The following is a 16,414-nucleotide window of genomic DNA, read 5'->3' on the forward strand; positions in this document are numbered from 1 at the left end:
CTAAAAATGGGGTGCGTCTTAGAATTGTGGGTGCGTTTATTATTTCTTAGAATCAAAGCTTTTTTCTGTTGGTGGTACTGAAATTAGTGTGCGTCTTTCAATCGATGGCATCTTAGAATTGAAGAAATACGGTATTTACATTATAATCCTAAACTCAGAACGCCCATTGTATTGAACAGGGCTCACTCCCAGGTGAGCCCAGGATTCCAGCCTTAATAAGATTTCAGCCTTTCCTGCAGCTATTTCTTCCAGAGAGGAAATACAGCCAGACCAGTGTCCTAAATCATATACAATACAACTGTGATTCATCAGCTAGGGTGATCCCTAATATGCATTTCTCCCTGGTATGTATAAGGCTGGCTCTGCTCTGCTCTGCTATACCCTGGAATGGTGTAGTTTAAATTAATCCTCACTGCTAGGAAGTGGTGGCAATACAGTAGAAACATTGTCACCCCAGACACTACCATGTCTCAAACATAAAATGGTGGTTATTTATCTAAATTTACAAGATTCATTGGGGACCTTGAAATTTTAAAAAAAAGTTGTAGGGAGGCTCAACATTCTGAGTGTCCTCTATTGAACAGAGCCAATTAACTCCCCTGGGTTTCTGGCTGCAATGAAATGAGTGGGACAGTGAGTAGAGCAATGTTGGCATAAAACACAATGAGTTTAACTGAGCATGGCTAGGCCCAGCTGAAGCCTATTACATGGTAGTGGAAGCAAGGAAGAAAGTGTTCTTCTCTGCTACCTCTGCCTCTGCATAGTCAGTCAGTGGAGCTCTCTCAAGTAGTCAAAGGCCTATTACACTCTGGCCCACCACAAGAAAACGTAGGCCACTGGGTTGCCTGTTGAAAAAAATTTGCACAACAGTTTGAAGATAAAATTACTTCGATCCATGCTTACTTTGATGCTATAATTGATCATGGTCTGCTCAATATAACTTTGGTCTCTGTTTATCCAAGTATAATAGATACTTTCCCATTTCTACTGGAGAATGTGTATAGGATCCTTGGAAAAGTGAGGCCTATGGTGTATGTGCTAGTACCTTGCCCTTGTTACATCATAAAAGCAGCTGGAGGTGGTGGTGTGGGGACTGGCCAAGTGGGTAAAGGTAGTGATTTACAACAAGGTAAAAGTCCACCTTGTCTAAGTGCTGAGACATTTGCTTTTTTTAAAAAAAACCTCCCTCAACCCCACTGTAAGCAATACTTCATTCTTGGGCAAGTGCTAGAATGTGTTGTGACTTCTCAGCTTCAAGGGTTTCTGGATGAGGCAGATTATCTATTTCAGTCTGACTTCATGTCTTGTTGTGGGACAGAAATTGGTTCGGTCATTGAGTACTGGATAGGGGGAGTGTCTCTCTGTTGGTTTTGCTGGACATCTAGGCAGCTTTCATTACTATCAACCATGGTATCCTTCTGAAATGTCTCTCTGAAATGGGACTTGAAGACACTGTTCTACAGCAGACCCAGTCCTTCTTGGACAGGATATTTCAGAAGGGGATGCTGAGAGATTCCTGTTTGATACCCTTGCTGTTGGCCTATGGTGTCCCTCAGGGTTCCATGTTGTTCCCATGTTGTTTAACATATACATTAAATCACTGGAAGTGGTTCCCAACATTTCCAGGGAAGCTGTTCTAGTTCTCAATCAGTGTTCTGTCAGTAATGGACTGGATAAGGGTGAACTAATTGCAACTTAATCTAGACAAGCCAGAGGTGTTCCTCATAAGTTGAAAGGCAGATCAGGAAAGTCACTTGGAGACTCAGATTCGCAATTTGGGTGTACTGCTGGATTCAGTTCTGAACCTGGATGCTCAGATTTCATCAGTGTTCAGGGGTGCATTTGCACGGCTGAAGTTAGTGCACCAATTGTGCCCATTCCTGGAGATGTCTGATCTCGCCAAGGTGACATATCATGCTTGACTTACATCCTGTTCAGACTACTTTAACAAGCTCTATATGGGGTTGCCTTTGAAACGTGTTCACAAACTTCAGCTGGTCCAGAAAGATGCAGCTAGACAGTTGACCAAGACCAGTTGGAGGGAGCATGTGCATCCCTTGTTACAACAGCTTCACTGGTTACTAGCCTGCCTCCAGGGACAATTCAAAGTGTTGGTTATGACCTATAAAGCCCTAGATGACTTAGGACCAGACTAACTGAAAGACCTAATTCTGCCATATGAGCCTACCCAGGTTTTAAGATTGGCTGGGACACCCTTCTCTTGGTCCCTCCATCAGAGGCATATTTGGTGAGGATGTGGCTGCTTCTAGGCTCTGGAACATGCTACCAAGGGGATATTAGGATGCCCCCTATTACGGATGTCATTCCACCTGTAGGCAAAACCCTTTTTTCAGGCAGGCCTTTGTCTTGTAACCTAGTCTGTCACTGAACAGGGTCCTATAGGGTTAGGTACTGTTTCTTTTATTGTTCTGTTTTTAATTGAGCTTTAAATTTATTTTTTATGATCACTTCCATTTTTGTTTTAATCTTGGTTGTGTTATTGTTAGCCACCTTGAGCCCCATTTGGATGTCTGTGTGTGTGTGTGTTAGGATGGCAGGATATCAATCAAATGAATAAATAAGGTGAGCCAATATTACATTAAAAAAATTCAAAGGGGAACCCAAGTGTGCCAAAAATACACAATTCATGAATATTTTAGAGTGGTATAATAACTAGAAGCTCACTGCTAAGGACTCAGTCCCTGACTCTCACCCCCAACTCTTCTCGATCTTCCCAGAGTGCAGGACATGGAATAATGGGCTCAGGTTACAGGAAGCCAGACTCCAGCTGAACATCAGGGAAAACTTCCTGTTAGAACAGTATGGAACCAATTACCTAGGGAGGTAGTGGGCTCTCCCACACTAGAGACATTCAAGATGCAGCTGGACAGCCTAATGTGGATTCCTACACTGAACAGGGTGGGTAGGTTTGGATTTGATAGCCTTATAGGCGCCTTCCAACTCTACTATGATTCTATGAACTCTTTCTATCTTTGTTCAGCTCTCATATCAACTGTCAGCTCAGCTCCTCCCTCCACAACAAGCTCTGCTTCCAAGGCACTGCAAACAAGACTGTGACTGGGTTACAAAAAGCAGTAGAGAAATGAGTACACGCCACCCGGTGGGAGGGAGCAGGGAAAACATGCCCTAACATGAAGGAGCTCATTTGCATATAGGAGGAGCTGAACTTTGACATGGTTAATGTTGGAGATGGTTCCTGTTTTGGGCCTGCTGAATCAGCTCTCTTTGCAGCGCACCCCAGTTCCTGGTTTGGGCCTACTGAATCAGTTCTCTTTGCAGCGCACCCCAGTTCCTGATGCTGCTGAATCAGCTCTCTTTGCAGTGCACCCCAGTTCCGGTTGCTGCCACCTACCATCCACCTTATTGCATGCCTGGAGGATCCCTATTCATTCACTGTCTCCTGGGCTTGTGAATAAGGCTAAAGGACACAGGCTTCCATCGGCCTACCTAGACCTTGGGAGGGAAATGTGTTAATCAAAAGGTTGTCTCCCATGTTCTATTTTTGTTGCTTGTTGTCAAACTGAATAAATACCAGTACTTATACCTCAGGTGTGTGGGTGAGGTTGCTACTCAGACATCTCTAAATTGGTGTCCCAGGTTTCCTGGGTGGGGGCTTGAGCCTGAGCTAACCTTAAGGGAAAAACTAACAACCCCTAGACATAGAAGCCGGCCCTGGGTACCGACCCAAGGGTTACACATGCATCAAAGGAGGAGAATAATATATATGTTTTACAAAAGTGATGTCCTCATTAGAGAATCTCTTCCCATGGAAGCCTGCAAGACTGATTCTCTTTTAGGTGCATCAACGGTTCTTTAAAAACAATGTTGTGATTTTTCCCAGTTGTTTTCCCAGTTGCGGTTTCCTGCAATTTTCATAATTTATTATGATTCTCTGCTTTTTGTAAGCTGCCATGAGATCCCAAGTTAGGTTGAAAAGGTTAGAAAATAAATATCACATCACACAGCACAAAAAATATTTTTTATCCCATAATGGACAGACAGATCACTTGCTGGTGCTTCCCTTCCCTCTAGTACGATGAAGATAAAAACTATGTCCCATTCAGATTCCTTTCCGAAAGAGACTTGTGTAATTCAGCTATCAAACACTTGTAGCACAATCCTGTAGTGTAAGAGATTATACATTTGCAATATCTGGAACCATGGCTGTTGCCCAAAGCCCTACAGGTCTCATTACAAATTTGCAGCTCCTTTTATATTGGAGCATTGTCCTGTTGCACTGTGGAATAGCTTATCTTTAACAGCAGTTTGACACACAGAAATTAGCAAATGATAATTTTCCTGCATGGAAGTAAATAGCTGGAACATTTCATCTGCTTAGGGCACAGTTCTATACATGTTTAGACAGAAAGAAGTCCTAAAACTCCCAGCAATCATGACTGGCTGAAGAATGCTGGGAGTTGTGTGCTTTTTTCAATGTCTAAACATACGTAGGATTGCTCCCTGACTTTTTGTGCGTATCAACTTCCTATTAAGAAAGGCACAGAAGCCAGGTCAGTAGAAAAATAATTAGGGGGGGGGAGCCACTTCTTGTGCCAGAGTTATCATCCTCACTTGCAGTGTGGAAGAACCTTAAAGAGATGAATGCAAAAGACAAGGTTCTGCTCAAAGAAAGGGGTGCTGAAAGATACTACGTGTAGCCTCAAAGCACCGGTGCATTTTCTTTCAGGTATTAATCCATCATATATTCAGATTAATACAGGAGTGGCACAGAAGGGCACCTCTCTGTTATTGCATTGAGCTGGTTTACGTGATCACTGTCGGCTAAACAAGCCACAGTTTCTTGTTTAAATTGTGGCACATGTAAGGCCCTATTTGCCTAATCACCCAGTGGGCACAGCTTGTCACGTCATTGGAACTCAGGCGGCATGGATTGTTGTAGAGGAAAGCAATCAACAGAGCAGTGTGTGTGTCTACTTGCGGGTTGGGGTTAAAAACCCAGCAGCTTTAAAGACCTACTAGCAACACACCTGGAACAAGGACTACATAGGGTTCATGTGTATAACGCATAGTGAAAGGAGATGCTGTGAATTTAACAAACAGCCCCATATGAGCTCAAAGATGTTGTGTTTGTTCCAGACGCCTCCAGGGGTCACATTTGTTACATCAGATGTAGGCTAATGTTCTCTCTGTTTGATAAACCATCACTTTTGAATGTCATTATACAATTGATCTTAATTCCACAATCTCATGATGAAGCCAGCTAAAGTTTATTTCACCATCACCGCTGAAAAAGCAACTTCAATTTAAAATGCAGCATTTCAGCATGCTGAATTTTTAAACGGACAACGATGCCACAAGGTATTCAGTAAATATGGCCCCACTGAAAGCTAATCAAACATTACAGTTGTAAGATAGAATGTCAGATCTTACATGCAAAAGCAGACAGCCTCCTTGCTCAAATGGAAGCAATGTTTGAGGAGTTTCACAGTTCTACATTTGGCTAAAAATGACTGGATTTTGCAATGTGTCAATGGACTTCTACATCAACCTCAACCTGGTGCCATGTTTTTCTGACTTCAACTCTAATGACGCCCATGACAACAAACAGTCAACAGTGATATGTTTACATGTTCCCTAACAAGCTGCCCTCCCTCCAAATAAGTTAGGAAATTTTAATTATAATATGCTAAAGCATAACAATACACTTGAAGAGAAATTTTACATTAAGATTTTGTCATCTATTATATTTGGAATCTTATTTTGTTTTCCAAAGTATGATGTTGTGATATAACAGTAATATTTAATTTCACTGCATCAGTGCTATATTTTAAAATAAATTAAGACAATTATATAGGCAAAGCAGCTACTTTTTTAAAAATATAAATCTAGTTAAAGCAAAGCTATTTTCAAACATCCAGATATACTGCCAATTGTGATAAAACCGAAAGGATTTGGGGAAGCTAAAGTGGATCAGACCAGGAGTTTTATTCCTCCTCTCAGGCCTAATCTACACCAAGCAGGATATTGCACTATGAAAGTGGTATGAAAGTGGTATATAAAAGGCAGGAGCCACATCAAGCAGGATATAGCAGTATGAAAGTGGTATATGGTATGTGTCAAGGGGTCCCAACAGTTGTCAGTGCACTTCAATACCACTATAAAGCAGCAGTGTGACTCCTGCCTCTTGTATACCGCTTTCATAATGCTATATCCTGCTTGGTGTAGATTAAGCCTTAGTCTCACCTCATTAAGTAGAGCAGAGATCTTCAGCAGAAGGGTCACAGAAAAACTCTTTATGCAACCTTGTTGGGAAATTATGAAAGTGAGTCCCATGTTGCAGGTTGGGAGTCCGAGGTGGGTCTCGGGTCTGGACCTGTTGAAGAAAACTGAAGTAGAGGATGCCCAGTGAGAGCTTTAGGATGCATCTCCTCCCTTATCCCCTGGCCAATTCAGTAGGACAGGGCAGCACACAAATATGCACCTAAGCATGGATAGATTTCTCTCATTATCACCATTATTATTATTATTATTATTATTATTATTATTATCCCGCCTTTTGCCCAATACTGGGCCTCAAGGCAGCCAATAAAGCACCTATAAGCTAAAAACTAAAAAATCCTTCCTATAATCTAAAAAACAAGGAGTGAAAGGAGAAATAAAGCTGATAGCAACGGGTGTGGAAAGTTATAACCCTTCCCAGTTCTGAAGGTGGCACATCTGTTCCCTTTGCATTATAAGTGACTAATGATGAATAAAATGATTCATCAATAAAATGGTGAATTTCAAAGAGACTGTCTGATTTTAATATTTTGTCTATTCACATCATCTTACCTTTTAGCTTCTCATTTGCTTTCTCTGCAGGAGAATGAAAATTGTAATAATCTACACTATAGAGAAACAGACATCACAATGTCTAGCCAATTTTCATTTTTGAGTGTTTGTTCTCTTTCAATCAAAAAATCCAAAATCTGATTTTAAATTCATAATCTTAAAAACTAAAATTCCCCCAATTTAACATTATCAAAAGAATGTACCAAAACAGTTATAGAATATTTATTCCTACCACATCAACATGGATAATTCATGTATTACCTTTTATAATGTGTAGATCTTACGCCTGGTAGTCTTTTTTTACATACAATATTTTGTCTATTTTTTTCTACTAGTTTAGTAATAATAAATCCCTCTTGTGCATTCATAAAAGTAGACCATGTAATTTTTATTGGAGGTATTCTTCATATTAAACACTTCTCTCTGTATCAGGCTTCCAAAATTTGTGACACACCAAGCCAAACGTAGCTCATCAGCCACTAGACTGCCATTTTTGCCACCTCAAGCAGGTAGCAAAAGTAGACTGATCAAATCTCTTCTGTGCTGCTCTACATGGCTGATGATTTACATTTAGCTTGGTGGGTCACAAATTGTATTGGTCTAGATGATTATATAGTATCCATTTATTACAAATACACTTCACAGAATGTTTTAAAATACACAAAAACACACACTATTTCTCAGGGATATATCAAAGGTGGGTTGGCAGTTTGTTGGAGGAAGAGCACCCCTGCAACGTTTTATGTTGCCATTATCAGTAGGTCTCAAGTTCCGAGGAAAAAGAAATGGACAGAATCTAATGACTTGAGGACAATGATGAGCTGCAGCACTTCAGAATCTTTAGTCCAAAGTCATCACTAAGAAAGAACAAGGAGCTGAACACGACAGCCAGCAAATACAGACTTATCACATTGGGCGTGGTTATATGCACTGCAGTTTTGAACTTACCTAAGAGCGGCTGGTACGTGTGAACTGGCAGCCACAAGTATCCTCACAACAGACAGAGATACCTTTTCACCTGACCTCACCCACAATGTTTTCTGACAGAGTCAATTCAATGATTAAGTGTACAGTAATTAAGTATAGAATGTTGCAGATGCAAATGTGATCCAGGTCTTTAGGTGATTTCAGTAGATTTGACACTTGAACAAATGAATTCAGGACTGGACTTAGGCTGCATCCTAAACACAGTCCAACAAGATGGGAACCCAAAAACAGGCCACCAAGAGTAGAAAAACAATGGAGTAAACAAGGGAGAATTTTTTTTATATATAATCTAACACATTTCAGAACCTAATGGCCCTTCATTAGGGGAAGTAACAACAAAGAATTTGTTTCATTTGAACAAGCTGGCCCTTCAGCCTCTTGTGTTGCATCCTTAACACACTTATGAGGGAGAAAGATCCACTCTACACAGGACTTCCAAATTAACAAGCACACCTTTCTAAGGACAGATAAATGACAGTATCCTATTGTAGTGTGACTAATGTATCGTTTCATACTCTGAAGAAGTGCCTGCTTTTTAATGACACACTTAGTGCCCACTTTGATTTACACCAATAAAATACATTGCATGTATAGTTAGAGACACAAACTTTCAGAGAATAGGAGGTTGCACTGTTGTTTCGTGTCAATAATATTTTAAAAATATATTGTCAAACATGTTTTTATTCTTTATCATGCAATTTCCATTTGTCACAAGACAGGAATTTTAACTGGACTTTGAGGAAGAACAGGTCTATTGTTAATTAAAGACACCACTGAAGTTTGCAAAACAAAGAAAAAAATATTTGCAGAAATGTTCTGGAAACAAATTAGAATTGACCTTTTAAAAACAATTGAAGCTTCCTGTTTTGGCTTCTGAATTTGACTATCACCAGATAGAAATCAGTGGTTTACTCTGGCCAAGCCAATTGTCCCTAGAATTGCAGCTATTTTATTTACAGAAATCTGACTGGCAGATATGTACACTAAGTGTAAGACATGTAAGATTTCCTTTACTGGGACATCCTAATACCTATCATTCTGTTTTGAGCAGCCAGCTTGATGCTTGTGGGTATGAAAATGAGAGCCTTCCCTGTTTTGACCCCACTATCTGTCTTACTGCCTCTGTAAAGAGAGGTCCCACTTGGTGTTATCCTTTCTTTCTCTCATTTAGGTCGCATTTAGTTATTTAGTATATTGTGCCACTGAAATGCCATCAGAGTTCAAAACACTTCTTCGCAGTTAGAAGCTGATATACGAATAAAGCAACCATTACACAGTAAATGCAGAGACACGGAGCGCCCTATCAATTTCCCCTGAAAATCTAGGTGGCAGGTTGTATGTGGCTGTTATTCACCAGATGTTGTTGAATCAGTGGCTGGATAGGTAGGTACATTTTATGACACAGTGGCAGGTAGACCATATTGTACCAAATATTGGAGCATGTTTTAGACAGTTGCCTCTCATTTACCTTTCTGCTCAAGCATACATTCCTTCTGTCAGCAAGCAATCAGATCTTCAAAGGAGAAGAACCAGCCAATCATTTCTTAAAATGTGAAGATAGCTCATGGATTAATGCCTTCATCATGAAACAAAGAGATCCATACGTTGTACATCAGGTTGCTGAATTCACAGAAAACCTGGTGGGCATTTATGAAAGGTGACACCCAAGCAATACAGGGACAATAGTCCACCTGGCATTCTTCAGGGAAACCTTTGACCCTGAAGTGGGAACTGGTTTGAGCTCAAATAGTTTGTTGTTGAATTAGTTTTCCCACAGTTCTACCAACAATGTACATTAGATGATGGTGAGTAAATAGGATCCTTATGTGCTAATGGTAAGGTGGGAACAGCCAGACGTGAGTAGTACATATCCACACACATGTGACAGTAGTCAAGGAAGTCAACTGTGTGATTCCTTCGTGAAGCTTCTACGTGAAATGACTTTGTGTTTTACCCATAGCCAATTGGGCGGAAGGTATCAAGCAGGCCCTGTTGTAATTTTCTGTTTGTTTCAAAATAATGTCAGTCATAAAATAATTAAACATTTTTATTTAGCAATATTTCAATGGTTGTTTTAATTACTGAAACTCTCTCTTTTTGCCATTTCTCATGTTATTTGTCATTAAAAATAAATGATTCTCCAAAGCCCAAAATGAATGGAACTTTTCCATGGTTTGCCAGAAGGGCAGTTGCAACAATGAGTTATTAGCAGTCAACTTTTCTGAAAGTTATTAAAATCCTTTGTAGTTTATAGATTGTAAAAAAGAAGATTTAGTGTACTTCAATCATTTATAAATTAAAGTACCTATAAGATGCAAGTAAAACCTGGGCATATAGAAGTAATTCTAAATTACACAGCTGTAATACAATTTTGTATGCATGACCAGAACTAGCTTTCACTAATTAGAAGATCTTAGTTAAAATATCGTTTTTTATATCTTTCCTCAATACAACAGGGAAAATCCTCCTGCTGATGCACACATCCAGATGTGCATCACGTAGTGCCTATTGAACTGATGTATACAGGAACACACATCTCCATCTTGGGCCACTTCTTGTACACTAGAACTGGTTGATGGCCATTCTCTTCAATTTATTCTGCTTGCTGTGATTAAAAGGGCAAGTACAAATTATTGTCTATGGGTACGAATTACTCCAGACATTACCACATTAACATAATACAGAACTTAAGTTGTCAATGTACAGCTGAATCAAGCCTGCAGAAATAGTACACGGTGCAGTTGTTTCTGGTCTTCAGATCATAGGTGAGGCATTTTATCTTTGAATGTTCACCGATGGTCCATGCAAGAACTCCATGCAGGCAGAAAGCTAGCGTGCTACGAAGAAGAGTTTTAGCTAAATTTGGCAAGGTAGCTTTCCATGTACAGGGAGTTCTTTACAGAGTAAAGCATTCCAATATATCCCAGCAAGTTATATATCTAGGAAGGATTCTACCATGTGCTATTTCTGTATGTTTAAAACCTGTTTTGAGGACAAGTTCCAGTCCTTCATAAGTATCTAGAAAGCTCAGTAGCATGCAGATACCTAGTCTTACCATTTAAATTAGATGATTTTCTCTTATTGCTCTGTTATTTTGGGGAAAAAATACAGAGACCCCTGATAAGCCACTAGGCCAACTGGCTGGTTAATCTTTGGCTAGGTTGCCAGAGCTATGGCATAAATCCCCTAAAGCTCCACATCTTGCAAGACATCTCTACCCAACTGAGAAAAATCTGGTCCTTTCATATCTTTGATTATTATTATTTTTATTAAGCAGCTGTCCTTCCTCAAACATATTTAAGAAGAAAAATTAAAAAGAGATCACAATGATGCCATAAAGGTCTGACACACATGTTTTAAAAAGGGCAGGAGAAAAGTAAAAGCCAGTACTACCTCCCATCTTACATATTCCTGTCGTGCCAGAATCTAGGAATGGAAAAAGTTTAAAATAACTAAAGGAATTGTTTGATCTAAACTATCCCCACTCGGTTACATTTCTATGACCATAACATTTTTGATTGGCAGTACATAGGAGCATGTTTTTCAGCTGGGGTTATGGAAGTGAAAATTCTTCCCTTTCTTCTCTCCCTCCCACATTTATTAAACCATTCAAACCATAGGCAATTAAGGCAAAAGCATGAGATACCAAGTTTAAAAGATCTAGTAGCACAAATCTCTTAATTTTTCCATCCGCAATTTTTTTACATCCTATGGCTGGTCTTGGACAGGTGATTCATTTGCGAGGCTGGTGGATGTGCTGGTTAACATGTTGTGGGTGAGGATGTTTCTCAACAGAGGGATGTGGTTTTTGATGAGCCACCTGGGCTGCAGCTGGCGGGAAGTCTTTATCACCCTGATTAAAAAACAAACACACCACCATTGAAAAGAAAAGAAAAGAAAAGAAAAGGAGGCTCATTTCATTTGAAACTTGTACAAATCAAACAGATACAATTGTGTGTGGTTGCTCCAGCTTGACATATCGGAATGTCAGAAACCAGATTCATACACAGTGCTTACATTACCAAAACATAGGAGTGTAGAATATGGGTCTATGTATAATATCAGCTTGTCATTTTACAATAACATTCATCTGTTGCTGAAATGACCTTAGTTGATAAACTGCAGCTGACTTCAGGTCAGTGAAAACTAGTCACTTGACTGAAATTTAGTAATCCAGAATCTAGGCATTTGGAGTTGGGAGTCACTGGGCCTGCACAAACTATTACAAGTTTCCCACGAGTAAATGGGTGGTGATATACGTTTTAAAAATTGTGGATCACAAAGGTGCTACACATAAAAGCTGACATATGATTTTGTGATATAATGACAATATATATGTCTGTAGGAAATTGCTAATATTTACACAATATTCATTCTCTGAGATGGTCATCAGAATAAAGCTGATCAAGCTTTTTCTGTACCATTTAAAATATCGGTGTATGCTGCCTGCATGTTTGTTCTTCTGTAAGGAACTACATGCTGAGTTGTCAGCCTTGGTCCTGAGACCAGAAAGAAGTGTCACCTTCTTCACAAGGACTGTCTGTAACCTGCGCTTTTAAAATTGATCAAATTGGGCTGTCACCCAATTAAATAATACTTAGGGCACAATCCTTTGCATGTTTAGACCAACAACTCCCAGCCATGTATAGGGTTGCACCTCTAATCAATTAATTGCATGAGTTTCAGACAATTAACCTTTCAGTTAAATTTGCATATGGGCAACACAATACTCCCCCATATTATTTAACATCTATATGTAACTGCTGGCCGTGTTTGGACGCCACAATAGTCAATGGTGGGTTAAAAGTCAACACAACACGATAACCAACAGTGGTTTAAATGACCCACCCTGCACATCACTGGTTATTTGCATGGGTTACTGCGACAAAATAACCTACTGTGGGTCAAAGAAATCCAGCCACATAACATGATAACCCACCGTGGATTATTTAACCCACGTGTTATCTGAACCCAGTCACTGAGTGGGGTCAATCCAGAATTTTGGAGTATGTTGCCAACAGGATTCTGATGTCATGCAGCTTTCTTTCTCCTTTTCATTCTCAACAGGTGAGGCTGTGAAGGTGCTAGATTGCTGACTGGCTGAATGATCAATTCAGACAAGACTGAGATGCTGTTAGTGTGTAGTTCTTCTGACCAGATGGAAGGTGTTCAGCCTGTTCTGGAGGGGGTTGCACTTCCTCTGAAGGATCAGGTTTGTAATAGAGCTGTGCAAGCCTGGGGCCTCAGATTCGGAAGTCTGAATCACAGAGGCCATTTTATGGTGGATCTGCCATTTTATCACAGATCCACCATTTTCTTGCACAGACCTAGACGGGTAGGCCCCCATGCAGCCTACAACTCCCAGTATCAAGTGTATGGGAGGGCTGAACTTATCGGGGCCTCGCTGCCACTATTGCCCATTCCTCGTCACAATTGCCCCCTCCTCCATGTGAAATCACCACCTTCTGCGCGAGATCACCAGCTGAGGAAAGAAAACATGAGATCGCCTCCTCCTTGGTGCGATCATCTCCTCATCCTTTCTTTCTCTAGCCGGTGATCTCGTGGGGAAGCTGGCGAGTGCGCCTAGGAGGAGATGATCACTGAGATGATTGCCGAGGAGGACGAGATGATCGCCAAGCAGATGACCGCACCGAGCAGGACAAGCAGATGACTGCACCGAGGAGGAGGCGATCTCATGTTTTCTTTCCCTGGCTGGTGATCTCGCACTGAGGAGGAGGCGATTGCGACGAGGAATGGGCAATGGCGGCAGTGAGGCCCCAGTAAGTTCAGTTCTCCCATGCACTGGATGCTGGGTGTTGTAGGCTGCATGGGGGCCTACCAGCTTAGGTCTGTGCAAGAAAATGGTGGATCCATCATAAAATGGCGGATCTACCATAAAATGGCCACCGTGATTCGGACTGCCCGAGGTTTGCACAGCCCTAGTTTGTACCTTGGGGGTTCTCTGGGAGTCAACATCGCCACTTGAGCCTCAGGTGGCTTCAATGTCACAGAGTGCTTTCTACCAGCTTCAGCTTGTGACTCAGTTACACCCATGAACAGGGATAATCTGGCTTCAGTATACCAGAAAGTATTCTAGTAATCAAATTGATTACCGCAATGGACTCTAGGTGGGGCTACCCTTAAAGATAGTTCAGAAACTGCAGCTTATGCAAAATGCGATTGCCAGCTTGATAATGGGGTCCAGAAAATCAGAGCGTCTAATGACAATTCTGGCTACCTGTATCTTTCTGACCTTAATTCAAGGTGTTGGTCTGAACCAATAAACCCTGACACAGTTCTAGACCGCAATACCTGATGGAGCACCTTTGCTGTAATGAACCTACCTGTATACTACAGTCAACATTTGAGACTCTCCTCTGAGAGTCTCCTCCAAGGGAGATCCAGAGAGTGGCAACAAGAGAAAGGGCCTTTTTGGTGGTGGCTCCCCAATTATGGTACACCCTCCCCAGTGAGTCTGCCTGCATGGCAGTAACATTGTCAACTTTTTGGCTCCAGGTAAAGATTTTGTTTTAGTTCCAGGCATTTGGTAGTATATGGTAGGGTCTTTTAGTTTCTTAACAGGTCCTGGTAGTTTTATTGTCAATTATTTTTAATTTGTTTTAAATTGTTGAATGTTAAATGTTTTGTACTGTGTTTTATCATGCTATGAACCCCCCAGATAGCTTTAGCTATTTGGCAGTACAGAAATGCAATAAATAAATAAATTTAACCAATTCATCAATTAAATACAGAAGCCCTAATATCAAGCTTCTGTGTCAAGATAAGCCATAACATGTGCCAAGAAACGCAGAACATTACAACCTATATAGAACTGAGCATTTACTTATTTTGTATGGCTGAGCTTGCAGGGGACAACTGCAGCCACAATGTATATACCATTGCCACTCATGCAGCTACAGCTAAAGATCAATCTGAGAGCCATAAAGGATATTTTAAATACATGTGAAGGTCCCATCCATGCCATCTTTGCTTCACCTTCTTGCGTTCTTTCTAACATCTGCTTGTAACAGCATGGCAAATTGAATTTAATACTGCTCTACTGATTTTCCCCCCAAAACAACCTGATCATAGCTAGTGACTATAATTAGGAGTTGGTCTTAGAATCTTAGTCAGGTGACTCTTTCTCCTCAAACACCACCCATTATTCATAGAACTGGTTGTCTCACCACAAGCTCACCAGAGATCAGGCCTTATTTACTATCTATTTACTAACTAATTATTCTAAGTATATACTGTTTTATCTTTTATAGGATGGCTTTATGTTGGATTTTATCTTGTTTGTAGTTAGCTGCGTTGGGCACCATTGTGTGGAAATGTGGGATATAAGATTAATATGGAAATCTTTGTTTTTTCTTTTCTTTTCCCAAAAGTTCTTAACTGTTTTATGCTTTTAAAGTTATTGTTGTCGTTGTTGTGTATGGTGCTTTGAGGATATTTATGTTCAAAGGTGGCATAACTATTTTATGAATAAGTAGGTCTTGGTATATGTTACAGCATTTTTACAGTACAACTGGGCTTCTTTGGAGACAGTCATGCACTGAATATATATGTACATACATGCTATATAATCATTATTACTGCAGTTATCTTCTCTTCTCCCTCTCTGCAAAAACAAAAAGCCTAAACTAAAAACAGTTCTTCTCAAGTTAACAGGATTCTACAATACATAGTGCATATCTATTAGCCCTTCTCTGCTATAACTAAAACACACATACACACACACACACACACACACACTAAGTTAAATGACGCCCTCTGTGTAGACTCCATATTAAAAGTGAATCAGAAGAGTAAAAGAAGAAGAAATATCAGATCAAAAGTTTAAAAAGTTGCAATTCATACAAAATTGATGAGGTATTCCTTCATATTAAATTTACAATTAACAAAGATGAAAACTCACCCTTGCAATGACTCCAGAAATGAAGACTGTTGGTTTAGGTGGACTGGAAAATTAAAGAGGAATAATTAGTTACATTTGATAATAGCCATAGGGCAAAAGAAAAACAACAGATAATTCCAAAGACTTTATTATTAAGATTTATAAAAAAAGGCAACAGAGCCACAGATATTGTTGGTAACTAAATTCACAAGACAACTACAACGAATTCTCCATTCAGATCCACAAAAATGGAGTTCCACTGTGTAGCCAAGAAACATTAATGGGAAATAAAATTGGTGCGCGCTGGAAGTACTCTGCTTTGAAGTGATTCCAGCTGCTAGTAAGAATAGCAAATGGGCTAATTAAAAACAAAATGAAAGTGGGAAGGATAGGGAACCTTGGCAGGTGCCAAAAACAGTGTCCGAGGGCACCTAAATGCCCACGCGCAACATGTTGCCCAACCCTGCACTAATAGATCTTCTGCCCACCCCTGATTTAAACAATGTCCATTTCCTGTTGTTTGTCTCCCAGGATTAAATGCATCAATGAAGGATGGATCTATCACCAGCTATTAGTTGAGAAGGCAGAAAAAAGCCTTCTTGTATGGATGCTGAAGACATACAACTTTCAGAACTTGCTTCTGACCTTCCAGGTGTTCTAATATTCTTCCAGTGACATCAAGGTTGCAATAGATATACAAACAGCACAATCAGC

The 16,414-nt window shown here is 40.2% G+C and overlaps 2 protein-coding genes across 2 annotated transcripts in view; one reads left to right on the forward strand and one right to left on the reverse strand.

Annotated features, from left to right (window-relative positions):
• ROPN1L (rhophilin associated tail protein 1 like) overlaps positions 1-16,414 on the forward strand; it is a 155,195-nt gene that overhangs the window by 90,602 nt on the left and 48,179 nt on the right. The window lies entirely within an intron of this gene.
• DAP (death associated protein) overlaps positions 9,830-16,414 on the reverse strand; it is a 44,347-nt gene continuing 37,762 nt past the window's right edge. The window contains exons 3-4 of the mRNA XM_063130227.1: positions 15,722-15,764; positions 9,830-11,653 (exon numbers count right to left, since the gene is read on the reverse strand). Coding sequence (XP_062986297.1) covers positions 11,534-11,653; positions 15,722-15,764 — 163 coding nt within the window. The 3' untranslated portion in view covers positions 9,830-11,533. The remainder of the gene's footprint in view (positions 11,654-15,721; positions 15,765-16,414) is intronic.

The sequence above is a fragment of the Elgaria multicarinata genome, chromosome 7 (assembly GCF_023053635.1).
Source record: "Elgaria multicarinata webbii isolate HBS135686 ecotype San Diego chromosome 7, rElgMul1.1.pri, whole genome shotgun sequence".
In the NCBI taxonomy this organism is placed as follows: domain Eukaryota; kingdom Metazoa; phylum Chordata; class Lepidosauria; order Squamata; family Anguidae; genus Elgaria; species Elgaria multicarinata.